The sequence below is a fragment of the Hippocampus bargibanti genome, linkage group LG06 (genome assembly GCF_051943395.1).
Source record: "Hippocampus bargibanti isolate YZ-2025 linkage group LG06, ASM5194339v1, whole genome shotgun sequence".
Classification (NCBI taxonomy): domain Eukaryota; kingdom Metazoa; phylum Chordata; class Actinopteri; order Syngnathiformes; family Syngnathidae; genus Hippocampus; species Hippocampus bargibanti.
The window spans coordinates 30,305,998-30,332,845 of record NC_142739.1 but is presented as its reverse complement, the minus strand read 5'-3'; the positions used below and the strand labels follow the sequence as shown (position 1 = coordinate 30,332,845).

The following is a 26,848-nucleotide window of genomic DNA, read 5'->3' as shown; positions in this document are numbered from 1 at the left end:
GTTTTTCTCTGGGTAGCAGCGGCAGTCACACGTGCCAGCGTTCACTCAACCCCAAAGTAACTCAAATAGATAGAAAGATAGCTAACAGCTAGTTAGATAGATAGCCAGCTAGATAGCAAATAGAGAGCTAGCTAGATAGATAAAAGTTCCTGATTTATTTATCTATCTATCTAGCTTTTTAGCCAGCTATCTCACTAGCTAGCTATTTGGTATCTATTTGCTATCCAGCTCCCTGGCCGGCTATCTAGCTAGCTATCTATTGGCTATATATCTATCTAGCTAGCTGGCTGGCTGGCTAGCTATCTTTCTAGCGAGCTATTAGCTATCGATTAGCTAGCTTGCTAGCTTTTTCTCTATTTGAGTTACTTCCGGGTTGAGTGAACGCTGGCGTGTGTGGCTGCCGCTGCTCACCCACAGAATAATCCTGTGAGTGTAAAGTAACCTTGAGAGTTTTGAAAGGTGCTTAGAAATGAAATGTATGATGATTACGATTATTATTTGCCTACTTGGGCGCCATCTTGGACTTGTTTTTCTAAAAAGTCCCTATTTGTCCACTCGTAGGAGGCTCAGGACCAGCGGGAAGAGCTCGAGCGATCCAACAAACAACTCCGCCTGGAAATGGAACAACTCGTCAACCTCCAGGATGACGTCGGCAAGAACGTAAGCCTCCAGCGTCCCGCTTTGGCTTTTTTTTCCAGACCGAATCCTCAACCCAAAAGTCCTCTGGAGCAGGTCCACGAACTGGAGAGGACCAGGAGGGCCCTGGAGGCGGAAGCCGAAAGCCTCCGTACGCAGACGCAAGATCTGGAGGAGGAACTGACGGAGGCGGAGAACTCCAGGCTGAGGTTGGAGGTCACCCTGCAGGCGCTCAAGGCGCAATTCGAGAGGGAGATTAGTAGCAGCGAGGAGAAGGGCGAGGAGAAGAGGAGGACCCTGAGCAAGCAGGTAAAAACCGGGCGAGACGGGCGGCGGGGTGGGGTGGGGGGTGTCCTCCGCTCTGGACATTGTTTGTTACACCCTGACAGGTTTGTTTCATCTTGTCATATTTCACTTATGGTTTTGTTTGCTACTTTGGACCTTTTTGTTCTGATGACTTCTTTGTTTGAGATGTCGTTCCTGCTGATTTTATTGGATACAATTTGCTCAAATACACTGATATCTCAGTTTACGAACTTAGTTGGCGTGTAAAGTTTGTCTTCCAAACATTTATTTCCCATAAGAAACCATTAAAATGAGAATAATCCGTTCCCAGGTCGCCATAAAACGTAATGTTCGACGAAATAAGCCTTTAAACTACACAAAATATACATTATTGTAATTATAATAAATGTACTTTTGTATTATAATGAAAGAAATAAACTGTACTGTATAAGAAAGTTGTTTTATTGACCTTTGTGATGGTCATTGATGTAGTTGCCTCTTGATGACATCCGAGTGAAGTTGCCGTGCTTTCTCGACGATAATACCCTCACTCACACTGTCCCCTGCTCGCTGCTTTGAAACCTGCTCCACCCTACCCCGTGTTGCCAGGTGAGGGAACTGGAGATCCAGCTGGAAGAGGAACGCAGCCAACGCTCTCAGGCCGTGCTCACCAAGAAGCAACTGGAAGCCGAACTGCAGGACTCGGAGGCTCAGGCGGAGACGACCAGCCGAAGCAAAGAGGAAGCCATCAAGCATCTACGCAAGCTGCAGGTAGCTAACGTACAACACCCCCCACGGACCTTCCACGGCGTCAACACGTACCAGGTACCAAACATCTCTTGGTCTCCAGAGTCAACTCAAAGAAGCTCTCCGAGAACTGGACGAGTCCAAGATCACGCGAGACGAGGTCATCGCGCAGTCCAAAGACAACGATAAGAAGATCCAAACGTTGGAGGCCGAAGTCCTGCAGCTCACAGAGGTTTGGAAAACGACCGTCGCGCAGACGTTAGCATGTTCCTCTGACTGATGGCGTGGCTTTTTTGCGCAGGAACTGTCCGTATCCGACCGTCAGAGAAGGCAGGCTCAGCAAGAGAGAGACGAAATGGCCGACGACATGGTCAACAACAGCTCCGGGAAGTCCGTGTCCCCCCCCCCCCCCCCCCCCCCCCTGAACCGCCTCGGTCCCCCGAACCGCCTCGTTTGCTCACGCCGGGCGCTTCTGTTCAGGTCGGCGCTGTTTGAAGAGAAACGTCGCTTAGAGATGCGAGTCGGACAACTGGAGGAGGAACTGGAGGAGGAACAGACCAACGCCGAGCTCCTGTCGGAGCGACAAAGGAAGATGGCCTTGCAGGTGCGCGACTTTCGCCCATGGCGGGTTCTTTCTGTGGGTGAGCAGCGGCAGGCACACGCGCCAGCGTTCACTCAACCCGGATGTAACTCAAATAGATAACAAGCTAGCTAGTTAGCGAATAGATAGCTAATAGCTAGCAAATAGATAGCGAATAGATAGCTAATAGGCAGCGTATAGATAGATAGCTAATATTCTTAGTTGTTTCCGCTCTTCACTTTTTATTTATCCAGCTATCTCGCTAATTGTCTAGATAGCTATCTGACTAGGTGTCTAGCTATCTATCTGGCTAGCTATCAATTAGCTATGTAGCTGGCTACCTAGCAATATATTAGCTTGCTAGCTTTCTATCTATTTGAGTTACTTCCGGGTTGCGTGAACGCTGGCGCGTGTGGCTGCCGCTGCCCACCCACAGAAAAACTGATGCAGTGACTGTAAAGTGACCTTGAGAGTTTTGAAAGGCGCTTAGAAATGAACTGTATTATTATTAAAAGCTCTTACTTCCTTGATTTCAGGTGGAAACGCTGACGGTCCAGCTGCAGGGCGAGAGGACCCTGGCCCAGAAGGCCGAGGCGGCTCGGGAGCAGCTGGAACGCCACAACAAGGACATGAAGTTGCGACTGGAGGAACTGGAAGGAACCGTCAGGGGCAAACATCGACTCAGCGTCGCCGCTTTGGAGACCAAGATCGAATCGATGGAGGAGCAGCTGGAACAGGAACGACAGTGAGAAACCCGAAACACTTCGTTTTTTCCTTCTTACAAGAAAGCTACCTAGCTAATAGACAGTTAATAGATAGGTAAGTAACTCTGATAGAAAGCTAGCTAGCTAACAGATAGCTAGCTCGGCCTTCACTCAACTCGGAAGCAACTCAGGTAGAAAGCTAGCTAGCTAATGGATAGCTAAGTAACTTGGATGGAAATCTAGCTAGCTAATAGATCGCTAACAGATAGCTAGCTCGGCCTTCACTCAACCCGGAAGTAACTCAGGTAGAAAGCTAGCTAGCTAATAGACAGCTAATAGATAGCTAAGTAACCCGTTTTCCAAACCACATGCACCTTATACACCGTAAACAAAAATGTGAACGGACAACGATGAAATTGATCACCAATACCAGTTCCATTCAAATGAAAAGCGTTTTTTTTTTTTTGATTGTCTCTTAGGGAGCGTGCGATTGCCAACAAGCTGGTGAGGAAGACGGAGAAGAAACTGAAGGAGGTGATGATGCAAGCCGAAGACGAGCGCAGGCACGCCGACCAGTACAGGGACCAGGTACGCCTCGATTCAGGTCTTCCCGAAAAAACTGTGACAATCCCTTCCCATTCGTCGTCATCTGCGACATATGTGCGACACATTTCATTTTTTGTCCGTTCCCAAAAAACAAGCTAGCAGCTATATAGCTATCTAAGTGGCTAGCAACCGAGCTAGCTATCTGTTGGCTATCTATTAGCTAGCTGTTTATTTAATAGTGGTATTCAGTGTATTAGCGAACTAACTATCTAGCTAACTATTAGCTATATAGCTATCTAGCTAGCTATCTCTTGGCTATTTATTAGCTATCTACTAGCTGGCTAGCCTGCTTTCTATCTGTGTTTAATAGTGATATTCAGTGTATTAGCTAACTATCTCGCTGGCTAGCTATTAGCTATAGTGCTATCTAGGCGGCTAGCTATCTAGCTAGCTATCTGTTGGCTATCTATTAGCTATCTACTAGCTGGCTCACTAGCTTTCTATCTATTTAATTCCGGGTTGAGTGAACAGAAAACTTATCTTGTGACTGTAAAGTGACCTTGAGAGTTTTGAAAGGAGTTTTGAAATGTATTATTATTATTATTTGGTTTTTTTTTAAGTTACATTCAGTGTATTAGCTAATTCGCTATCTAGCTAGAAGCTATATACCTATCTAAGTGGCTAGCAATCTAGCTAGCTATCTATTGGCCAACTATTAGCTATCTGTGTATTTAATAGTGGCATTCAGTGTATCAGATAACTAACTATCAAGCTGGCTATCTATTAGCTATCTAGATAGCTATCTGTTGGCTATCTATTAGCTATCTACTACCTGGATAGCTAGCTTGCTATCTGTGTTTTTAAGAGAGACATTCCGTGTATTAGCTAACTAACTATCTAGCTGGCTAGATAGCTAGCTATCTCACTAGCTATCTTTAGGCTATTTATTAGCTATCTACTAGCTGGCTAGCTAGGTTTACATCTATTTACTTCCGGGTTGAGTGAACGCTGGCGCGTGTGGCTGCCGCTGCTCATCCACAGAAAAGCTTATTCTGTGACTGTAAAGTGATCTTGAGAGTTTTGAAAGGTGCTTAGAAATGAAATGTGTTGTTGTTGTTGTTGTTGTTATTATTATTATTATTATTATTATTATTATATATTTGCCTCTCAATTGATTTCAACTGTGATCCGTAGCTTGATAAGTCGATGGTGCGCCTGCGCCAGCTGAAGCGTCAGCTGGAAGAGGTTGAGGAAGAAAACTCTCGCTCCAACGCTCAAAAGAGGAAGTTGCAACGAGAACTGGAAGAACTGACGGAAAACAGCCAAAGCCGAATGCGCGAGATCACCACCCTGCGCAACCAGCTCAGGTAGAAGCGGCAGAACCGCCCTCCCCCAACCGCCTCCCGAGCCGCTTCACGTTTGACCATTGACCATCATTTGACTTGTTTTTTGCTTTTGTTTCCGTGGCGTCCGTTTGTGTTCATCTAACCCTGTCTCATCTGTTGCCATCTGTCCACGTCACACCAACACTTCAGCGTCCCTGAATGGAGACCAGAACAGTAGGTCATTGTGTTTTTTTTTCCACTTCCTTTTCTGTCCCCATGTCACTTCCTGTTCCTGCGAGTGTGTTTATGTCAACCATATTTTCCCATCATTCGTGTGTTTAACATTCTCTCATTTAATAATAATAATAATAATACTAATAATAATAAATACATTTCATTTATAAGCGTCTTTCAAAACTCTCAAGGAGACGTTTTTCTGCGGGTGAGCAGCGGCAGCCATACGCGCCAGCGTTCACTCAACCCGGAAGTAAATAGATGGAAAGCTAGCTAGCTAATAGATAGACAGCGAGACAACTAGCTTTACTTCCGGGTTGAGTGAACGCTGCCGCACGTGGCTACCGCTGCTCACCCGCAGAAAAAATATTCTGTGACTGTAAAGTGTCCTTGAGAGTTTTGAAAGGCGCTTATAAATGAAATGTACTATCATTATTATTATTATATAATAATAGATAGCCAGCCAGATAGCTAATACATAGCAAATAGACAGCAAATAGAAAGCAAATACTGTAGATAGCCAGCTAGACAGCTAGTTATACATGCGCCCGCGTTCACTCAACTCGGAAGTAAATAGATGGAAAACGAGCTAGCGAATAGATAGCCAATAGATAGCCAGCGAGACAACTATGTATTTAACTAATAGATAGCCAGCCAGATAGCTAGCTAGCCAGCCAGTTAGCTAATAGATAGCCAGCAAGACAACTAGCTATATAACTAATAGATCCAGCCAGCCAGTGAGCTAATAGATAGCCAGCTAGACAGCTACCTATATAACTAATAAATAGCCAGATAGCTAGCTCTAGCTAGCCAGCCAGTCAGCTAGTAGATAGCAAATATATAGCTAAAAGACAGCTAATATATAGCAAATAGATAGACAGCTAGCTATATAACTAATAGATAGCTAGCAAGCTAGCCGGCCAGTTAGCTAATAGATAGCTAATAGAAAGCTAATAAACAGCAAATAGATAGCCAGCTAGACCGCTAGCTATATAACCAATAGATAGCTAGCTAGCCGGTCAGTTAGCTAATAGATAGCAATTATTTCATCCCACTGGGCTAACCATCTTGTACATTTTAGTTCTTCATGAGGACAAACGACTTGTAATTCCTCCGCTTGTGCAGACGCGCTCCGTTGACGCTGACGATCCGCGGACGGCGAGCTCTGGTGGACGACTACTCGTTGGAGAACTCGGATTCGGAGGAGCCTCCCGCCTCGCCCACGCCTTCGCTGGGACCCCCCCGGACGCCCACGCCGTCCTCTGAGAACAACCTGGACCCCAACCCGCCGCCCTACAGCGTCAATAATCTGCACCAATGAGCTACCGCACGTAAACACATACAAAAAAACAAAACATGAGTTTAGGATATAGTCAATGAATTGCCCCCCTTTCAACACATGCAAGCTAAAGAGATTTTATGATTTTTTTTTGTTTGTTTTTAACCTTACAGGCAACGTGTAACATTCTAAATGACATCATGATGCAGTTTAAAACTTTAGTTTTGGATGGGCTGCGCAGCGTCGAGATGGACAAATAAAAACACTGTTATGCACATCATGGGTGGGCAACCTTTTCGTACCCTGGGACATATTATTTCATTGATTATTTAATGATGAAAGCCTCCTTCAATTTAGATGTCTCTTTTTTTTTCATTTTTAACTCAGACGAGTGCAAAAATGTGTCCACTTCAGTGCCAGGGTTAACAGTTAATTCCTAAATTATATGGGTCTGGAATTATCTGAGCTTGAAATGGGGGTGGTTGAATTTCAAGAACCCACAGAATATTAAGTTTTTAACTACATAAACATTCAATACATCATTTAAAACCACTAGATGCTCTTCTTTCATCAGAAAAAAACAGTTAATTCCCAAGTTATATGGGTCTGGAGTTATCTCAGCTTGAAATGGGGGTGGTCGAATTCCAGGAGCCACAGAATATTGACTTTTAGGACTACATAAACATTCAATGCAGCGTTAGAAACCTTAGACTCTCTTCTTTCATCAGAAAAAAAAAAAAAAACAGTTAACTCCTAATTTATGCGGGTCTGGAGTTATCTGAGTTTGAAATGGGGACAGTCGAATTCCAGGACCCACAGAATATTGAGTTTTATGACTACATAAACATTCAATACAGCGTTGGAAACCTTAGATGCTCTTTCATCAGAAAACAAAGTTACTTCCTAAGTTATATGGGTCTGGGGTTATCTGCGCTTGAAATGGGGCGACTATCCAAAATACAATGCAATACATACATGTTGATTTATGTAGCGCTTTAACAACAACTGAAGCTGGAACAAAGCGCTAACATGGACAAAAGGGAAATGCTGCCCCCTTGTGGAAAAGAAAAAAAACATTGCTAGAGGCCATGGCCAGCGCTTTATCAACACCCAAGCTTTAAAAAAACAAAACCCGAACTAATTACGCAAATGGCGCTCTATGTCATATTTTCAATTCCCGAATAAATTCATGAATGGCAGTGAATACGTTAATATGCACAGAGGGCTCACGCGTAGCTCACCAGCCACATGTTGCCCACCCCTGATGTCCCTGTGACAAAAATAAAATGGCTGCCACATAGTGACCAATTAGACCATCTCATTTGCATAAACCAGATATTTGTTTAAAAATGTACCCGTCACGCCGTGATTTATTATTTTTTTTTTTTACAAGGGCCGATTTGCATAGTGACCGGTCTTTGTAAGGGAGTTGGGGCTAATTTGCTAGCAGCTAACACCCACCTGTGAACAAGTAGCTAGCAAATGCTAGCTCCCGTGAAAATGGGGTGAGTCGTTAGCAGCAGGTGTAATTTATTCATCAAAAACTCTCACATGGTTTGTTTGAATTTCTTTTTAATTTATATAAAGCTAAAGATATTGATTCTTTCTTCTTTTTACTGTACAAACATTTACTGTGTCGCAAGGGGAGGCGGTTTTCTACTCTTAACGTCTTTTAATCCAAAGCAAAAACTTTTTTTTTGTTTGTATTTAAAATGTGGAATTTTATGAGGAACTTACGCAACGTAGTCTTCGTATTGTTTTCTACGTTACATTTGAAGCGTAAATGACTGCTGCTGGGTTGAGTTGAAAAGAAAAAATGGAGGCAATTCAGTGATACCTCGGTTTACGAACCCATTGGCTTACGAACTTTTCAGTTTACGAACGTTAAATTTATGAAAATTTTACCTTGGCAAACAAACTTTTTTTCGTACACGGAGCTGCCTCAATGAGTGATGTTAGTCCGTTCTTCTAACAACAAAATGGCAGCCCACTGTTTTTGTCCTCTATTCCCCGCCCCCCCAGTCTTCGGTTAAAGCCACGTGATTGGTCAAGAACGCACATTTATTAGACATAAGATAAGTTATATTTTGTGTAGTTTTAAAGCTTGGAAAATTAGAAAGTAGAAAATTATGTTTTATGAGGACCTGAGAACGGATTATTCTCATTTTAATGGTTTCCTGTGGGAAATTAATTTTTGGGAGACACACTTTTCGCCCTATACACTCTGTCTGGGAACTAATTAAGTTTGTAAGCCAAGGTATCACTGTACAAATTAGTTTTTTTTTATTACAAGCCGCTGCCATGAAATTAACTGTCAAGGTAAATATATGAAAATAAAATGGTGGCCCTTTAACAAACGTAATGACCTTTTCTGCCTCACCACGCTGCTCAAACTCCTAAACTTGAAGCTAAACGTGTCATAAAAACCTGCCGTTGACATCATGAAACTTTAAATCAGATCAAATAGTGTAAAAATACTTTTCTTTTTTAAAAAAATGACCTGAAATTGACTTTCGTTGTCGTGACATCCGTGTCGTGACATCCGTGACATCTTAAGCTAAACGAAGCTAACGTTAGCATCAGACACCGGAACGCTTACAAGATGCCAAAAAATCGCTTTTCTTTTCACGCTCAAAATGTCTCTGGAATTGTTTTTGAATGTGGAGAAGGTATATACACTGACCTGTCGTTATGTTTACCAAAAATGAAGGATGCACTGGATCGTTTTTAATCGAAGTTGGCGTTAGATCTGTGTAAAGCTGGCATAAGCAACAATGGTGTTACTACAAATGAGACCCCCGCACACGCGCCAAACGAATGAATTACATTTTAGCTAATCGTCGATTAACTTGTTTTGTTTTTGCCTTGACACGCCAACCACAAAATATTTGATGTGTGACTGCAATATTCCCTTTCAAAAAGTCAACAGTTGCATTTTTACAGTAACCATAAATTCGGAACGTTTTATTTAATATCTCCTTATGACGGTGTGGGAAAAGAAAATGATCAAAATTCTCCAAATAGCTGGACCTAACCATAAAAAAACACTGTTTTCAATCTATGTGTTTGTTTTTATGTGCTTCTTTCTCGCAATATGCAAATGGCCTGTGTGTTGCGTAATGACTGCACCTTGCACACCACGGTGGGTAAAATCGTCCATATCAGTATCGATTGTCCCAAAAATTTGATTATGGAATATCACAAAAGTTCAGTTTGGTTGATTCTCAAAAAAAAAGTATTTTTGCTTCTAATTTTCTCGCTTTTATGGTTTGTGCAACTTGAAACATTGTTTTGTTTTGTTTATGATGCTGTACAATAAGACATCTGTCCGGGGTCCACTTTTAATATATGTTCTTTGTTTTCACTTTGCTGTATTGGTGTGCTTTCTTTTTCACACACACACACACACACACACTCACACAAAGTACCACAAATGGATAATTTATTTGAATTGTATACACTGTTGACAGTAGTTTAAATTGCAACTGAGGTCTTTATTCTAATTTATTTTTTTCAACAGGTAAAAATATTTTTGAAATATTTGTACAATGACAACCTTTAAAACTTGTTCTCAAACAGATGACAGGACAAACGTTTTTAAACCATTTTATTGGAACTCCGTTATATTGTATTGATTCTTACGACAACCTCATTAATATAAAAAAAACTTTCAACTGTTCTTTTTTTAATGCGACATTTAGAACTTGTTCTCCAACTGATGGTCCAGACACTGCTGACAATACAATCTTTATTTTATTCATTAATATTAGCATATTTGACACTGACATGTTGATACTGTCTTGCGTGTTTTTGTTTTGTTAGGTGGCGGCCATTTTATTGGAACTCTGTTACAACGTACTGATTCATATGACAACGTCAATATAAAAAAAAACAACAATCAACGGTCCTTTTTGAATGGGGTGTAAACGTCGTGGTAATAAGGCGTGTGAAAAGTTGCATATTCGGGTGACTCGCTCTCCAAAAGGATGTCAGCGAACGTCAATTGATCTTCATGGGGGGGTGTGGCGAAGTGGCGAAGGGAGACTTCCGGAGGCGGGGCCCAAAAAGACTGAGCCACGCCCTCCATTGATGTAGTCTTGTGTTGACAGCTGGGCAACTCGGGAACTACTTCCGGGATGCCCAGGTCGTCGTCTCTATCCTCGAGTTCTGAAAAGTCACTCATGTGATGAATTGCTCTGTCGTCCACAGAGAACAGATTAATAATGTCCTCCCAGTCGCTCTCGGCCAAATTGTGAGCGTCGCCTGGGCTATCCATAAACAATTGGGCGGTGTCAAACGACAACGGTGAAAGCGGTTGAACGAAGGGAGGAGCAATAGGGGCGAAATCTACAAAATCGTCTTTATGGGAGGACGTTTCTTCTGTCGGACATGTTGGGGATTTATTGTGCTGTTCCTTCGTCCTGCTTTCAACTTCCTGGACGTCTCGACTGTCGCGGACGTCCGAGTGATCACGTGACTCAGTTGACTCCGCCTCCTTCAAGTAGAGACTGGTCGCTAGGCGGCGATTCGCCGCTTCGATATCGGCAAACTTCCTGTTTTTGGCGTGAAAGGACAAACGGAACCTTTTAATAGTAGAAACAGTGTCAAAGTTGCCCCCCGCCCCCAAATCTACACACCTCTGTATCATGTTATGCAGGAAACGGCGGTGGTTGACCTGCCGCTTGGACGGGCGGTTCCTGCGGGGCTTCTGGAGGGTCCTCATTATGTGACCCGCCGCTGACGTCACGAACGTGTACAGGTCACGACCCCGAGGGACCCCTCGCTCCGGGGGTACCGACACGGATGCTTGCGTGCCTTCGGACATCACACCCAAGCGACACGCTATACGTAAAAGGTATTGACAAGCAGATATTGTGTTAATTTTACGGTCCACATGAAAAAATAATACTTTTATTATAAATCAAACATGCAAATCGACCTCTCAAGATGGAGGACACTGATTCGCTGTGACGACTCCTTGAAGGGAAAAGCCGAAAGGAAAAGAAGTAGCATTAGCATCAGGCTAATGAGTTTTGTCCGCTTGGTGTTATTTTTAATTTTTAAACCTTATAATGGATTGTAGCTATTATACTAAATCCTGAATATTTACTTCCAAATTTATGATTTAAAATCACGTGACTGTAAAGTGTCCTTGAGAGTTTTGAAAGGTGCTTATAAACGAAATGGATTATTATTATTATTATGATTATTATTATTATTATTATTATTATTATTATTTATCAACACCCAAACAAGAAAAAATAAAACCCAAACAAATTCGGGAATGGGTTTTTGTCATTTTCACTCAAATTGCAGGACCCCGTAGAATATAGAGTTTCAGGACTATGTAAACATTCAATGCAGCGTAAGAAAACTTAGACTCTCTTCATTCATCCGAATAAAATAGTTAATTCCTAAATGATATGGGTCTGAAGTTATATGAGCTTGAAATAAGGGTGGCTGTCCAAAATACAATGCAATACATACATATTGGTTTATATAGCGCTTTAACAACAGCTGAAACTGTAACAAAGTGCTGAACATATTGCTTTAGAAGAAAGTAAAAACGTGGCCATGGCTAGCGCTTTATCGACACCCAAACAAGAAAAAAAAACTAGACCCGAACAAATTCGGGAATGGTGCACTCTGTCATATTTTCAATTCCCGAATAAATTAGTGAATGAGTGAAAAATCCAAACCCGTCTTGTCTTTCTTGTCTTCGTTCCTCGAGTTTGTCCCTGTGGAAGTCACCCGTCGTCACCGTGAGAGGAAGTGTGTGTTTTTCCGAACCCGAGTCAAGTGACATCTGCGCAAATATTGCCTTTGCTTTTTCTTTTCTTTGACCACCCCCCCCCCCCCACCTCCAACCGCCCTCCAGAATAGAATCCCACTTGCTCCAAGTCCTCCACCCAAAACGGGCAATTATCGGAAAAGTCAAACCATGGACACGCATCGGCCATTGTGTGACACACAAAAAAAAGCCGCTTAGCCTTCAAAACCGCTTCGTACTTTTTAATTGAAGCGCTTAAATCGCTGTCCTCATTAGCGCATTCTCAGAGGGAAGAGGTGGTTGCTATTAGCATGGTTGCTAGTGCCTTTAATTGAATCACATCAAACGCGCAAGCACCTTCTAAGGTGCGGCCATTTTGGACAAAGGCGATGGACATTAAAGAGGCAATTACTCGATTGGAATAAAACTAGCATGAGTGGAGCAAAATGGAGGCGGAGAAAGCGTTCACGCCTCAAAGCGGAAGCGAAGTTAAAATACATGTTTGTGTTAAAAATATTGCCGCCATAACAACAGTCAAGCTTTGGTGGCCATTTTGATTGAGTTTAGGTCAGGCGATAAACTCCTTTTTGAAGCATAAAATCCTCAAATTTGTCATTTTTTTTCTCAAGAATAGCGCAACACTCAGATACTCGTGTACCCCCACTTCAGCCTCTTGATGGAGAATAAGAAGTTATCATATTTCAAAGTTTCGTGCTGTTATATGCTTAGTCAACATGTGTGACTCGAATACACAATTGAAGCACAGACAACCTGGGGTCAATCTGAGGTCAACAGACACAGCTCATGAAAGTGTCATCTTCATCTAGGAGATCTGGCCTTGGACAGAATTTAGGACTTGGCAAACTCCTTTATCACCGAAGCAATTTACGACTTGAAACTCCTTCATAGGAAGAGCTCATTAGCATTATCTCAAGGCAGTTTGTGAAGGAGTATCCTGGCGTGACGTAACGAACAAGGGGGCGGGACCTTCTGAAACTTGCCATCTCCGAGGTCATTTTGAAGTAGTTTTGGGACACTTTAACTCATTTTTATTGGTGTTTTGCATTTGACGAAAAATATCATCCTGTGTGTTTTGGCTATTTTTTGAACGTTGTACTAAATTCATCCTGTCTACTTGATAACTAATGTTAAGCAGTCATAGCAACACCAGCTGAAAATGGCGCGTCACAGCAACATCCGTGACACTCTGACGAAGGCGGAAGTAGTCGCCGAAACATGTCAGGTATTTGAACACCGACAATACACTGTCTGTAAGTAAGGAATCTGCTTAACATTCGCTATTTTTTGAAGCTACAAAACGTTTTTCTGCTGTCAGTTAGGAAACAAAAAAATGGTGTCGGTTATCCTTTCAAGTATAGAATGATGATAATATAGAATGACTTTGTAACTGTCGTGAGCTTTAAGGTTGCTTTTTTTTTCCTTCTTGTTGTTGTTATCAGATTATTGTAGCAAGCTAACATGTTATCGCAGGGTTAATAGTTCAACTTTGACCCAGTGAGGAGGGCCTCCGAGATTGATTTCAGCTCCTCCTCAGCCAACAGAGTCGCCACAAGGAGTCTCTTTTGGCCAAGGAATTTGGAAGAGGAGCCATGTTGCGACAGAGCCGGTGAGGATTGTACAATTTTGACATCTTCAATCAAATCAAGTTTAAACATATTTATTTTAGTTTTCTCTATTTTCAATATTATGCTCGTTGGTTGAGCTATCTGGTTATCTAGCTGGCTTCCTAGCTTCCTAGCTAGTTATCTATTTGCTATATATTAGCTAGCTAGCTATCGATTAGATTAGTTATCTATTAGCTAGCTAGCTAAGTCACTGGGTCAGTTTTTCTGTGGGTGAGCTGCGGCAGCCACATGCGGCAGCGTTCACTCAACCCGCAATAACTCAAATAAAAAGTTAGCTCTCTAGCTATTAGATAGCTAATAGACAGCCAGCTAGCTAGCTAACAGATAGCCAGCTAATTAGCCAGCTAGCTATTAGATAGCCAATAGACAGCCAGCCAGCTAGCTAGCCAGCCGATAGCCTATTAGCTATCTATTGGCTAGCTAGCTAGCTTTCTATCTATTTGAGTTACTTCCGGGTTGAGTGAACGCTGGCGCACATGGCTGCCGTTGCTCACCCACAGAAACACTGATCCTGTGACTGTAAAGTAACTTTGAGTTTTGAAAGGTGCTTATAAATGATATGTATTATTATTATTATTTATTTTATATTATATTTATGTTATTTATTGTTATATAATGTTTTATTACTTATGTATTATTTTCTTTATTTATTAATTATTATGACTTTATTATTATTACTTTATCATTATTTATTATTGTTATTATTTATTATTTATGTGGTATTTATTATTTATTATCATTATTATTATTATTATTATTATTATTATTATAAATCTGGGATTTGATTCCAATTCAGTCTCCTTTCACTGTTTGTCAGCTTTCCAACATGAACAGGGCCCGCGCTGCGTTCAGGGCCCACCCGTACATCTGCAATGTGGTGGGCTACACGGCGCTGTTCTCCTGCGCCGACCTTTTCCAGCAGCGCGTGTTGGTCCGCCGGGACGCCGCCGCCGGCGTGGACTGGCGCCAGACGGCCCGCGTGGCCGCCGTGGGCTTCTGTTTCCACGCCAACTTTAACTACCGGTGGCTACGATGGCTGGAAAGGAGGTTGCCTGGGGGCGGGATCAAAGCCGTGATGGCCAAGGTGGTGCTCGATCAGATGGTGGCCGCCCCGCTCACCATCAGCGCCTTTTATATTGGTGACTTGCTATCTATCTATCTATCTATCTATCTATCTATCTATCTATCTATCTATCTATCTATCTATCTATCTATCTATCTATCTATCTATCTATCTATCTATCTATCTATCTATCTATCTATCTATCTATCTATCTATCTATCTATCTATCTATCTATCTATCTATCTATCTATCTATCTATCTATCTATCTATCTATCTATCTATCTATCTATCTATCTATCTATCTATCTATCTATCTATCTATCTATCTATCTATCTATCTATCTATCTATCTATCTATCTATCTATCTATCTATCTATCTATCTATCTATCTATCTATCTATCTATCTATCTATCTATCTATCTATCTATCTATCTATCTATCTATCTATCTATCTATCTATCTATCTATCTATCTATCTATCTATCTATCTATCTATCTATCTATCTATCTATCTATCTATCTATCTATCTATCTATCTATCTATCTATCTATCTATCTATCTATCTATCTATCTATCTATCTATCTATCTATCTATCTATCTATCTATCTATCTATCTATCTATCTATCTATCTATCTATCTATCTATCTATCTATCTATCTATCTATCTATCTATCTATCTATCTATCTATCTATCTATCTATCTATCTATCTATCTATCTATCTATCTATCTATCTATCTATCTATCTATCTATCTATCTATCTATCTATCTATCTATCTATCTATCTATCTATCTATCTATCTATCTATCTATCTTTCTTCTTTATTCCGATTGGCTAAACTGAATAAACGAGACCAACGTGAACTATCTCGTCCCCTCAACGCTGTAATGCTAAGGCGTCCACACTTTGTTGAGGTTATGGCCCCCCCTGCTGTCACATTTGAGGATTGCATTGAGTGGCAGAAAACGTTTTCAAGTTTGTTGTGGTTACGCTCAGTGAATTCTGCCTAGCAACAGCGCGCTGGGAACATGGAGGTCATCTGGCAATGTTGTCTAAAATCCTCCACTAGTTATCCAAACAATTTGTTATTCACGTGTTAGTTCATCCTGCGATTGGCTGCCAACCGGTTCAGGGTGTCCCACCTCTGACTGCCCGAAGACAGATAAGGATAGAAAATTGATGGATTCACGTGTTGTTTCTTCCTCCTTTCAGGTTTGAGTTTACTCGAAAACAAAGATAATCTTTTTCAAGATTGGAAAGAAAAATTCTGGACTTCTTACAAGGTACGTGTTCCAATCTTACTAGTAATTGTACAATGTTCAAAGGCGCTTATAAATGAATTGTATTATTATTATTATTATTATTATTATTATTATTATTATTATTATTATTATTATTATTATTATTATTATTATTATAAAATCAATGTGGTTTGTGTCTTTTTTCAGACTGGTGTGGTATTCTGGTCAACAATGCAGGTGAGATCTCATTGGTTGCTCACCGCCCGTCAAAGTTCGATTGAAAGCGTTTTTTTTTCCTCCCATGACCATTTATTAATCATAATCATCATCTTCCCAGGCTGTGAATTTTTCCCTGGTTCCCCCCGTGGCTCGGACGCTGTTCCTCGGGGGAGTGTCCCTTGTTTTCACCATTTTCCTGTGTCACCTCCGACAGCAGGAACATAAACGGGAATGAATTTTATCCGACTTTTGTACTCAATGCACTTTTGTAATTTTTTTCTTCAAGATTTTAATAGCTTGTATTTGTATTAATACAAAAATAATGTGTAATATATATACAATAATATATAATTTATATAAATATAAATAAAAATGTAACAATCCACACAACAGTCAAATAATAGGTGCAGCAATCTAGCTAGCTGTCTGTTAGCTATCTGCCTAGCTAGTTGGCTGTCTATTAGCTATCTAATAGCTACTCAAATAAATAGAAAGCTAGCTGGATAGCCGGTAGATAGTTAATGGCTAGCTGGCTGGCTGGCCAGATAGCTAATAGAAATTAGCTTTCTATCTGAAAGCTAGCTAGGTAGCTTTCTATCTATTCGAGTTACTTCCGGGTAGAGTGAACACTGCCGCTGCTCACGCACATAAAAGCTTATCCTGTGACTGTAAAGTGACCTTGAGAGTTTTTAAAGGCGCTTAGAAATGAAATGTATTGTTATATTATGATTATAATAACTATAAAAAGCTTGGGAGAAATGCTGCTACATAACGTGTTTGTGTCTCTTTTTTAAATGACATTTAAAGAAGTTAATCTTCAACAAAATGAAATACATCTTTGTTTGATTTTGAACACGCATGTAAAGGGAAAAACCACAGAATAAATGCATTTTTTGTTGTATCGCCATGGCAATGGCAGAATTGTATATACTTAACCATATTTCATGTTTGGGTTTTCAAGAAAAATATGTTACCGACAGATATTCTAATATTAGCAGTCGTAACACTTATTTTGTAAATGGCAGATCAATAATACTACAACTAATACTACTACTACTACTACTACTACTACTATTAATACAACTATTAATAGTACTAAAACTAATTATACTGCTAACACTAATACTACTACTACTAATACTACTATTAGTACTACTAAAACTAATGCTAATAATACTACTACTACTACTACCACTACTACTACCACTACTTACCTACGCTAGCTACCTATCTATATATTTATTTATTGATTTATGTATTTTGTTTGTTTATGTATGTATTTATTTATATCTTTTATTTATTTGTTTATGTAGCTAGCTACCTAGATAACTAGCCAGCTACCTAGCCGGCTACCTAGCTAGCTGCTGCTGTGTTACTGTGAACAGTGCAGAGTGAACGCTGGCGCGAATGGCGGCCACTGCTCACCTTCACAAAAAAAATTATGTGACTGTAAAGTGTCCTTGCGAATTTTGAAAGGCGCTTATAAATGAAATGTATTATTATTATTTATTATTATTATTATTATTATTATTATTATTATTATTATTATTATATTTTACCACTAGAGGCGCCATTCAAAATTCCACCAAGTTTCCGAAAGTCGCGCATGTCTTTGGCCAATCAGAAACGCGAGATTTCCGTCCACAGTTTATCGCGAGACCTCCGCTCTTCCTTTTCCCTTTTCCCTTCGAGTCCAAGATGGTAGGTGCTATTAGTTTAATTTTCACGCTACGCCAGCTTGACTATCCACGGTCATCCTCCTAATTGTCACCGCGCAACATCTTCAATGTGACATTTAACGATTGTGGCAACAGTTTACATTGCGATATAACTATTATTTCTGGGTACAATTCCTTCCTCATCGTATTAGCTTCGTCTCCGTGTCAGCAGCTAGCCGGACTAAATCATTGACGGTACACACAACACTCATTGAAAAGTAGCTCTATATATAAAACAATGTGGGCCAATATTAAAATGTCTCTTGTTTTGGTGACGGCTAAGGTGTTACACTCCTCATTTTTAGGTTTGCGTATTAACCGCAAGCGCATAAAAGCCAGCGTGTACACCGACCTGTTCAAATATCTCAGTCGTGTAAATTCCTTTTCAACTGCATGTTAAACGCGAAAAAAGTCTTGTAATCGTGGGTTCAAAAAGCACCGTTCTCAGTTTGTACCATGTAGTAAACATCGATTTCATGAATGAAGGTAAACTTGTTATTTCATGTGTGTTTCATGATTCCAAAAGGGAGTCGACATCAGACATAACAAAGACCGTAAGGTACACAGGAAGGAGCCAAAGAGCCAGGATATCTACCTCAGGCTCCTGGTCAAGGTATGTACGTCACAGTTAAAAGTCCATTGAACATCTATTGATCGCCAAGGAAATGTTACTTGCGATCAATGGCAATCGGTCACCATATGATAACCCCCCCATGCGATCATGACATTTCAAATTGTGATTGTACAGTGATGCCGCAGCTTACGAACATTAACACGAACGAGAAGACGATAACATGTCGTCAATGTGGTTTGATCGTAGCTGTACAGGTTCCTGGCCCGTCGCTCCAATGCGCCTTTCAACAAAGTTATCCTGAAGAGGCTCTTCATGAGCAGGACCAACCGGCCTCCCCTTTCCATTTCTCGCCTGGTGAGTCTTGCAAATTGAAGGAGGAGTGAATGTTTACTATCCATTTTTCTAATTATGATTTTTTTTAAATTATAATTGTAAACTTAGAAAATTAGACCATAATAATAATATTAATAAATACAAGAATGTCTTTAGTAGTCCCAGAATGAGGACATTTGCAGTGTCCCATTTTTCAAATTGTGATTTTTTTTTAATAATGGTAAAATAAGAAAATAATAATTGTAAACGCAGAAAATAAGAGAATAATAATAATAAATGCAAGAACATCTTTAGTAGTCCCTTTATGAGGAAATTTGCAGTGTCCATTTTTCAAATTATGATGTTTTTTAATAATAATTGTAAACTCAGAAAATAATATTATTAATAATAAATACAGTAACGTCTTTAGTAGTCCCATAATGAGGAAATTTGCAGTGTCAATTTTTCAAATGATTATTTTTAAAAATAATTGTAAACTCAGAAAATAATAATAAATACAAGAACGTCTTTAGTAGTCCCAGAATTTGTAGTGTCCATTTTTCATTGTTTTTAATAATAATTGTAAAATCAGAAAATAAGATAATAATGATAATATTAATAATAATAAATGCAAGAAAGTCTTTAGTAGTCCCATAATGAGGAAATTTGCAGTGTCCATTTTTCAAATTATGATTTTTTTAAAATAATTGTTAATTCAGACAATAAGAGAAAAATATTACTATTATTAATAATAATAAATACAAGAAAGTCTTTAGTAGTCCCATAATAAGTAAATTCGCAGTGTCCATTTTTCAAATTATTTTTTAAAATAATTGTAAACTCAGAAAATAACAGAATAATATATATATATATATATATATATTTTTACTTGAGTGAATGCTGGCGCGTGTGGCTGCCGCTGCTCACCCGCAGAAAAAATATCCTGTGACTAAAGACTCTTTGACAGATTTGAAAGGCGCTTAGAAATGAAATATTATTATTATTAAAGGGCCAGTTTTGGTATTTGGTAGAGTAAAATTCTGATATCCATAATGAATATGGTAATGTAAGGAAATGTGTGAATTAGAGGAACACACACACTGTGTCCTTGAGCTTTGAAAGGCGCTTAAAATGTAATTTATGATGATGATGATGATTATTATTATTTGCGTCTGGTTCCAGATCAGGAAGATGAACTTGAGCGGCCGCAATGACAAAATCGCCGTCGTCGTGGGAACAATCACCGACGATATCAGGATCCAAAAAGTGCCCAAGCTTAAGGTCAGTGGCCAGCGATGTGGACGACTCCTTCCGAGCTTGAAAGGACCACCGACACCTCGGACAAGTTATGTCCATAATTTGTAAAATCACTTCAAATAACTTCTACTGAGCGTATTTGACAAAGATTTCCACCGTATGTCGCTATATTTTACCGTTTAAGACTCGCACTGAATATTCAGGAAGTCTAGTTTTTGAGTTGATTTCCCTCCGTGACGTCACGTCAGGAACGCCCCTGACCGAGAAAGCGACACACAATGCATTTTGGCTCCTTTTTTTCGTCTGAAAACATTGTGTTGATGGCGAAATTCGCCATCTTGGTCTTCTTTGTAAATGATGTTGATCTCTCTTTCTCTCTGAAGGTGTGCGCTCTGAGGTTGACTGACGGCGTCCGTCGCAGGATCCTGCAGGCCGGAGGCCAAGTGATGACCTTTGACCAGCTGGCTATGGCGACACCCAAAGGGCACGGCACAGTGCTGCTGTCTGGTAAGGACTATGTGATGCATTTTTTGGGTGTTTGGCAAAGGTCAAGATTTAGGCTGGGTTGAAAGATTGCAATTTGAAAAAGGTTTTGTTAGGTTTATTTGTTTCTTTTCATGGAACCACACCTGAGAATGCTGAGGGGTTTTTTTTTCAGGTCCCCGTAAGGGCAGAGAGGTCTACAGGCACTTTGGAAAAGCTCCTGGAACTCCTCACAGCCACACCAAGTATGGGCCCACTTGTTCATTAATTATGCTTTCTAAGGAGATTATTTATTCTGATCACGTCTTATAATAATAACAACAATAATAATATATAAATTTCATTTATAAGCGCCTTTCAAAACTCTATAGGACACTTTCCAGTCACAAGATATTTTTTCTGCGGGTGAGCAGCGGCAGCCACACGCGCCAGCGTTCACTCAACCCGGAAGTAACTCAAATAGATAGAAAGCTAGCTAGCCAGCCTTTACAGTCACTCTTCCTCATAAACAGCTTTGTTATCCCCCAAAATGCACATTTAAATCTCAATACTACGCACAATAGCTCTTTTTTTTCAATGTTTTTTTTTAGATAACATTGAAATAGATTTCACGACAGTTTAATGCAATGTAATAACTGTCATGCAATTAATTTTTCGCACACCATCGATGGTGGCCAAATGACACTTTTGACAATTTCATCTTGACCTTATTATTGACCGCTTTGTTACAAACGTCACTTTCCAATTGCGTCAAATATTTTCAGATAATAATAATAATACATTTCATTTCTAAGCGTCTTTCAAAACTCAAGGTCACTTCACAGTCACAGGATCAGTTTTCCTATGGGTGAGCAGCTGCAGCGATTCGCGCCAGTGTTCACTCAACCCGGAAGTAACTCAAATAGATATAAAGCTTGCTAGCCAGCCAAGCCATAGCCAACAGAAACCCAGCAAGATAGCTGGGCCACACAGATAAATAGTGAATGGGAATCGAGCCAACAGATCACCCAAATTGATTTCTAATGGACACTTATCAAAATAGGCTCTCTCAACTCAAAGGTTAATAACCGTGTGCTACCTTTGTCGCTAACCCTTTTTTTTCCTTTTTCTTTTCCAGGCCCTACGTTCAATCCAAGGGCAGGAAGTTTGAGAGAGCTCGTGGTCGCCGAGCCAGCCGCGGCTACAAGAATTAAAAGTCCCGCTTTTGTTGACCGTGTTTTTCCGGATTCAAATAAAAAAACGACTGGCAGTACAAAAAGAGACTTCCTTTTTTGTGTTCTGTCCTCCCCTTATATGGTGCCACCTCCACACACACCAAAAAAAATGCGTGGAAATTCTTTTGCATTTGGAATGAGGCGTTCGCGTCCAAACAGGAAGTGAACAACGGTGGACGATGATTGGATAATCTCGGAAGGTGTCGCGATATTTGCCATCTCTCCATTGGGTTTCCTTTGCGCCGCTCAAGACGAGCAACAACAACACGAGTAGCGGCGTGCGCGCTTCCTGCGGCGCAGGAGCTCACCGCTTGGCACGGCAACCAACCGCTGTCTGCGGCAGACAAGATGAGGTACGACGCCGTCCGTTTGCTTCCGTTTCGATTCGAATTCACACCGGAACGATCGCTAAATCTCGCCTTGTTAAAAATAAAATCGCTTTGGGAAGTTCGAACCGAGCCTTGTCATGCTGACGACTTGACCGACTTTCATGCGACTATCATCTTTTAGCTAGTCGCCAACCTATAATAAATGCCTAGCAAATATTTCTTTTGGCTTTTATTAATGTGTATCACGTTGACAACGAATCATTTTGACGTTTCGAAGACAACAAGCAGCCGGTTAGCTTCCAATTGGCGTATCGTTACTTTAGCATTTTTAAGCTAACGTCAAAACAAAGTCGCCAGTAATCGCCATGTCATATTCATAAATTACAACCTGTGGTTTAGAGTGTCGTAGTTCGGACTTTGGAATGAATCTATCGCCATACCAAGCGCCCGGTAGCCCGTCAAGCTAACATCGGCGCGGCGACAGCGGTTAAAGTTCAAACGTAAAGCGCACTTGGTTTTTTATTTTACGCTAATTTGCCCCTTAAAATGAGTACATTCCTACAGAATAATCAATCGTCAAAGTACAAAAAAAATGTTTCATTGTTAACGCGATTGATGCCGTTTTCACCACATATTAATTATAATTTATCACTCGACGAGGGGAACAACTACTACAATCACTCATCCTCTCACTGAACGAATAAATAAATCAATTTAAACCTTTAACCGTAAAGCAAAATCACTCTTAAAGGCTGGTCTGGCTAAGAAGACAAAGCATAAATAACGTCATAATCACGGTACGACGTATACGTTAAAAACATCTACATTAAAGGCATTCTTATCAAAGACACATTAAAAAAAACACAGTAAAGAATGTAGCTGCAGCAAGTACAGAGCGAATGTATATCTTGCCAACACAGCAAAAAACTACACTCGACTGTATTTTAATATCCAGAGGAAGATGACCAATCCATAATTTGCATTTCAAAAGAGACCAACCAGAAGATGCCGACTGAGAATATTTGCTTGAAGACAAGATTATGAAAGTTAATCAGTCCATGATCTTATCGAACATGAGCATCGACACAGAGTCCATTTTTATTATAATAATACATTTCATTTAGAAGCACCTTTCAAAACTCTCGGACACTTACAGTCACAGGATATTTCTTCTGCGGGTGAGCAGCGGCAGCCACACGCGCCCGCGTTCACTCAACCCGGAATAACTCAAATAGATAGAAATCTAGTTAATAGATAGCTAACCAGCTAGCTAGATAGATAGCTAATAGATAGCTAGCGATATAGCCAGCTAGATAGCCTGTTAGATAGGTAGATAGCTCATAGATGCATGTTTGCAATCGATTAAAGAATTTATTCCGTGCCATTTTGAGGCAACATTGAGGGGAAATGTTGGGCTGATTAATTCCTTACACGGAGCTTTGTTGACCTCTTCTGCCTCTTTTTGGTGCAACACAACTTTTTCAGACCAAACAAGTACAGCAAAATGCATTGATGTGATGGAAGGACTGCTACAATGTGTCCTTTTTTTCGGTCAGGGGCGTTCCTTCAGTGACGTCACGTGAGGACTCGTCACCAACTCAAAAACAAGACTTCGGAATATTCAGCGCGAGTCTTAAAAGGTAAAATATAGCGAGATGTGGTGGAATCTTTGTAAAATACGCTCAGTAGAAGTCATTTGAGGCCATTTTACAAAATATGGACGCAACTTGTCCGGAGACGTCGGTTGTCCTTTAAAATTGAAGTAAAAATATTTTGCTGCGGCCATCTTGTCCCACCTGGACAAGATGGACAAGAAAGGTAGAGGCAGTTTAGAATGAGTCTGGCACTCTAAATGTCTCAATTTGCGCAATGCGGTTTTGATGAATGTTGTTGTTGAACGTCGAACAATCCATTAAAAGCGAGAGCTTGCCCTCACATGCCCAAAATATCAAAATATATCCCCCCCTGACAAGTCGCAGCGTCATTGTGTCGGAGTCCAAATTAGCCCACATCGCTTGTATTCTTATTGGACGGGTCCACGCCCTGCTCGAAGGACCAAAGGTGGGTGCAACAATGGCCGCCGAGCTGCTCCTTTTGGAACGCCGGGAGAGCGGGCGGGCGGCCTTATCAAAACAGGACATCGGCCAAGCATTGATTCCGCCGTCTGCGTCGCGGCGGCTTGCATAATGTTTCCTGACTGTCGTAAAAGTTGAAAGGAAGAGATGACCACCTCCAATGGTAGTTGAGCAAGCCATCGTGCCAAGCGTTGCACTTTGACATATCAAAGCGGCTTTCAACCGCCATCTTCTCAATGACGACAAAAGCTCACATTTCAAGTGCATCCACACATCTTTTTTTACGTTCATGAGATTGGCTTGAAAAGTTTGTTTGCTTGTCCTTTCGTCAGCCAACACATATTGTGTACATGTATAATCAATCAAGAATTTAATTCACTCATTAAATAATCTATCAGTAAGTAAATACTTAAAGGACAACCGACGTCTCCGGACAAGTTGTGTCCGTAATTTGTAAAATGGCTTCAAATGATGTTTACAAATATTCCACCGCATATAAGCTATATTTTAAATTTTAAGATTCGCTCTGAATATTCCGGAAGTCTTGTTTTTGAGTTGGTGACCAGTCCGTACGTGACGTCTCTGAAGGAACGCCCCTGATCGAAAAAAGGACACATTGTAGCAGTCCTTCCATCACGTCAATGCATTTTGCTGTGCTTGCTTGGTCTGGGGATCTCGTGTTGCACCAAAAAGAGGAAGAAGAGGGCGACAAAGCTCCATGTAAGGAATTAATCAGCCTGTGGAAACGGGCTGATTAATTCCTTACACGGCTTTGTCACCATTTTCTGCCTCTTTTCTGGGACGCTACATTTCCCACACCTGATGCCTTAAAATGAGACGGAAGGACTTCTTGAATCGATTGCACTAATTAATTAGTAAGTATATAAATAATCAATTTAACATATACATAAATAAATACACTGTACACGAAATGCACCCACAAATAAATACATAGTAACATTTTGCAATCAACAAATGTCATGTACATTTACAAATAATGAGGGCATTAATTGAGTCATCAGTAAATCTATAAATAATCAAATCAACATATACATAAATAAATACATCAAACAAATACACAAATAATGAAATACATAATAAAATGTAGCAAAAAATTAAATAATTACCTGCTAGGAAAATAAATAATTGAACAAACAGATGATGATAATAATAATAATAATACATTTTAAGCGCCTTTCAAAGCGCTCAAGGACACTTACAGTCACAGACAAGCATAGGTACTATAATAAATAAAATACAATCACAAATAGAATACATACAGTAAATGAAATACAATTATAAATAGAAAATTAGAAAGTAGAAAATTGTGTTTTATGGGGACTTGGAAACGGATTATTCTCATTTTAATGGTTTCCTATGGGAAATTAATTTTTGGGATACACACTTTTCGCCTGACACACTGTCTGGGAACCAATTAAGTTCGTAAGCCGAGGTATCACTGTACTTGCCAATTTCCTTTTCAAAGGGAAAAGTTAGAAAAGTAACTTCCTGAAAATGTTAAATTTGAATCAAAGTGAAATGACATCATATCCTCGGGATGGTTGCTTGGCTTGCAAAATCTACTCTCGTGACCGCCGTCTTTGCGGGCAGATGCGCTTCGTTGTCTCGCTTGTCAGCAAGTTTCCGGTGACGTTCAGCATTTTGACTCGCCGTGTGGCTTAGCGCAGAGGTCCCCAACCCCCGGGCCGCGGACCGGTGCCGGTCCGTGGGTCATTTGGTACCGGGCCGCGCAGAAAGATACCTAAATAAATACGTACCTAAATAAATAAATATATAAATAAATACAAATACATAAATACACACAAAAATACACACAAAAATACACAAATACATAAATGCATAAAAAATACATAAATAAATTCATAAAACCCATCAAAACAGTTTTACGACTACATAAACATTCAATACAGTGTTAGAAACTTTAGTCTCTCTTCTTTCATTAGAAGAAAATAGTTAATTCCTAAATGAAATGGGTCTGGAGTTATATGAGCTTGAAATGGGGGCGGCAGTCCAAAATACAATGCATATTGGTTTCTATAGCGCTTTAACAACAACTGAAGCTGGAACAAAGCACTAACATGAAAAAAGGGAAATACTGCCCCCTTGTGGAAGGGAAAAATACTGCCAGAGGCCATGGCCGGTGCTTTATCGGCACCCAAGCATGAAAAAACTAAATGGCGCTCTACTCTACGTCATATTTACAATTCCCGAATAAATTTGTGAATGGCAGTGAATATGTTAAGCACTTTCTGCACCCTCTTTGTCGTATGAAGCAGTTGTAGATGAAAGAGGAGAGGATCAAAACATCCTTTTCACCAGTGGATCAGGGACGTCACGGTGGAATGTGCAAGGTTTGCACATACGCATTGGCGCGGCTGCCATCTTGGACTTCTTTGTCATTTTCTCTTGTGTTGTAAATATCGTAAGCGACCTGTTTTCTTTTCCGCAGGCGCCGAGACGTCCGCGAGGGATGGACTTTTTACCATGACAACGAGCCACATGGACTTATGGCCCTGTTTTTCTTTTTTTTTTTTTTTTTTTTTAGTCTTCTGTGTGTCCATTTGGATTTATCTGTCTCACTC

General features: G+C 40.3%; 4 protein-coding genes across 10 annotated transcripts in view; 3 read left to right on the top strand and 1 right to left on the bottom strand.

Annotated features, from left to right (window-relative positions):
- myh14 (myosin, heavy chain 14, non-muscle) overlaps window positions 1–9,700 on the top strand; it is a 40,713-nt gene extending 31,013 nt beyond the window's left edge. For 5 of the 7 annotated variants that reach the window (XM_088999236.1, XM_088999235.1, XM_088999233.1 and 2 more), the window contains 11 exons: window positions 562–660; window positions 733–945; window positions 1,531–1,692; window positions 1,772–1,900; window positions 1,970–2,058; window positions 2,149–2,272; window positions 2,785–2,993; window positions 3,432–3,540; window positions 4,693–4,865; window positions 5,034–5,057; window positions 6,183–9,700. In XM_088999236.1, coding sequence (XP_088855362.1) covers window positions 562–660; window positions 733–945; window positions 1,531–1,692; window positions 1,772–1,900; window positions 1,970–2,058; window positions 2,149–2,272; window positions 2,785–2,993; window positions 3,432–3,540; window positions 4,693–4,865; window positions 5,034–5,057; window positions 6,183–6,378 — 1,527 coding nt within the window. In that variant the 3' untranslated portion in view covers window positions 6,379–9,700. Of the gene's footprint in view, window positions 1–561; window positions 661–732; window positions 946–1,530; window positions 1,693–1,771; window positions 1,901–1,969; window positions 2,059–2,148; window positions 2,273–2,784; window positions 2,994–3,431; window positions 3,541–4,692; window positions 4,870–5,033; window positions 5,058–6,182 lie in introns of those variants that run through there. The other 2 variants (XM_088999234.1, XM_088999240.1) reach the window with 2 other exon arrangements.
- Window positions 9,701–9,852: 152 nt separating this feature from the next.
- Window positions 9,853–11,189, bottom strand: c16h19orf85 (chromosome 16 C19orf85 homolog). Its single transcript, XM_088999241.1, has 2 exons — window positions 10,974–11,189; window positions 9,853–10,889 (listed from the first exon to the last, which is right to left on the bottom strand). Exons 1-2 carry the CDS (start codon window positions 11,159–11,161, stop codon window positions 10,235–10,237), a joined length of 843 nt encoding a protein of 280 aa, XP_088855367.1. The 5' UTR covers window positions 11,162–11,189; the 3' UTR covers window positions 9,853–10,234.
- A 2,528-nt stretch (window positions 11,190–13,717) lies between these two features.
- LOC148897231 (mpv17-like protein) lies at window positions 13,718–17,049 on the top strand. Its single transcript, XM_088999242.1, has 5 exons — window positions 13,718–13,733; window positions 14,570–14,891; window positions 16,036–16,106; window positions 16,272–16,301; window positions 16,402–17,049. The coding sequence occupies exons 2-5, from the start codon at window positions 14,579–14,581 to the stop codon at window positions 16,516–16,518; spliced, it is 531 nt and encodes a 176-aa protein (XP_088855368.1). The 5' UTR covers window positions 13,718–13,733; window positions 14,570–14,578; the 3' UTR covers window positions 16,519–17,049.
- An 854-nt stretch (window positions 17,050–17,903) lies between these two features.
- On the top strand, window positions 17,904–21,902 carry rpl18 (ribosomal protein L18). The gene is made up of 7 exons (XM_088998427.1): window positions 17,904–17,984; window positions 18,528–18,614; window positions 18,822–18,929; window positions 20,070–20,168; window positions 20,528–20,651; window positions 20,803–20,872; window positions 21,745–21,902. The coding sequence occupies exons 1-7, from the start codon at window positions 17,982–17,984 to the stop codon at window positions 21,818–21,820; spliced, it is 567 nt and encodes a 188-aa protein (XP_088854553.1). The 5' UTR covers window positions 17,904–17,981; the 3' UTR covers window positions 21,821–21,902.
- The last annotated feature ends 4,946 nt before the right edge of the window (window positions 21,903–26,848 follow it).

Excerpts from the sequence above, each read along its gene's own strand:
- c16h19orf85 (XM_088999241.1), bottom strand. The coding sequence starts at position 11,161 with ATGTCCGAAGGCACGCAAGCATCCGTGTCGGTACCCCCGGAGCGAGGG. Across the intron at positions 10,890-10,973 it reads CTGCATAACATGATACAGAG|GAAGTTTGCCGATATCGAAG; the intron begins GTGTGTAGATTT and ends CGCCAAAAACAG.
- LOC148897231 (XM_088999242.1), top strand. The coding sequence starts at position 14,579 with ATGAACAGGGCCCGCGCTGCGTTCAGGGCCCACCCGTACATCTGCAAT. Across the intron at positions 14,892-16,035 it reads CATCAGCGCCTTTTATATTG|GTTTGAGTTTACTCGAAAAC; the intron begins GTGACTTGCTAT and ends TCCTCCTTTCAG. Across the intron at positions 16,302-16,401 it reads TATTCTGGTCAACAATGCAG|GCTGTGAATTTTTCCCTGGT; the intron begins GTGAGATCTCAT and ends TCATCTTCCCAG.
- rpl18 (XM_088998427.1), top strand. Across the intron at positions 20,652-20,802 it reads CGGCACAGTGCTGCTGTCTG|GTCCCCGTAAGGGCAGAGAG; the intron begins GTAAGGACTATG and ends TTTTTTTTTCAG. Across the intron at positions 20,873-21,744 it reads ACTCCTCACAGCCACACCAA|GCCCTACGTTCAATCCAAGG; the intron begins GTATGGGCCCAC and ends TTTCTTTTCCAG.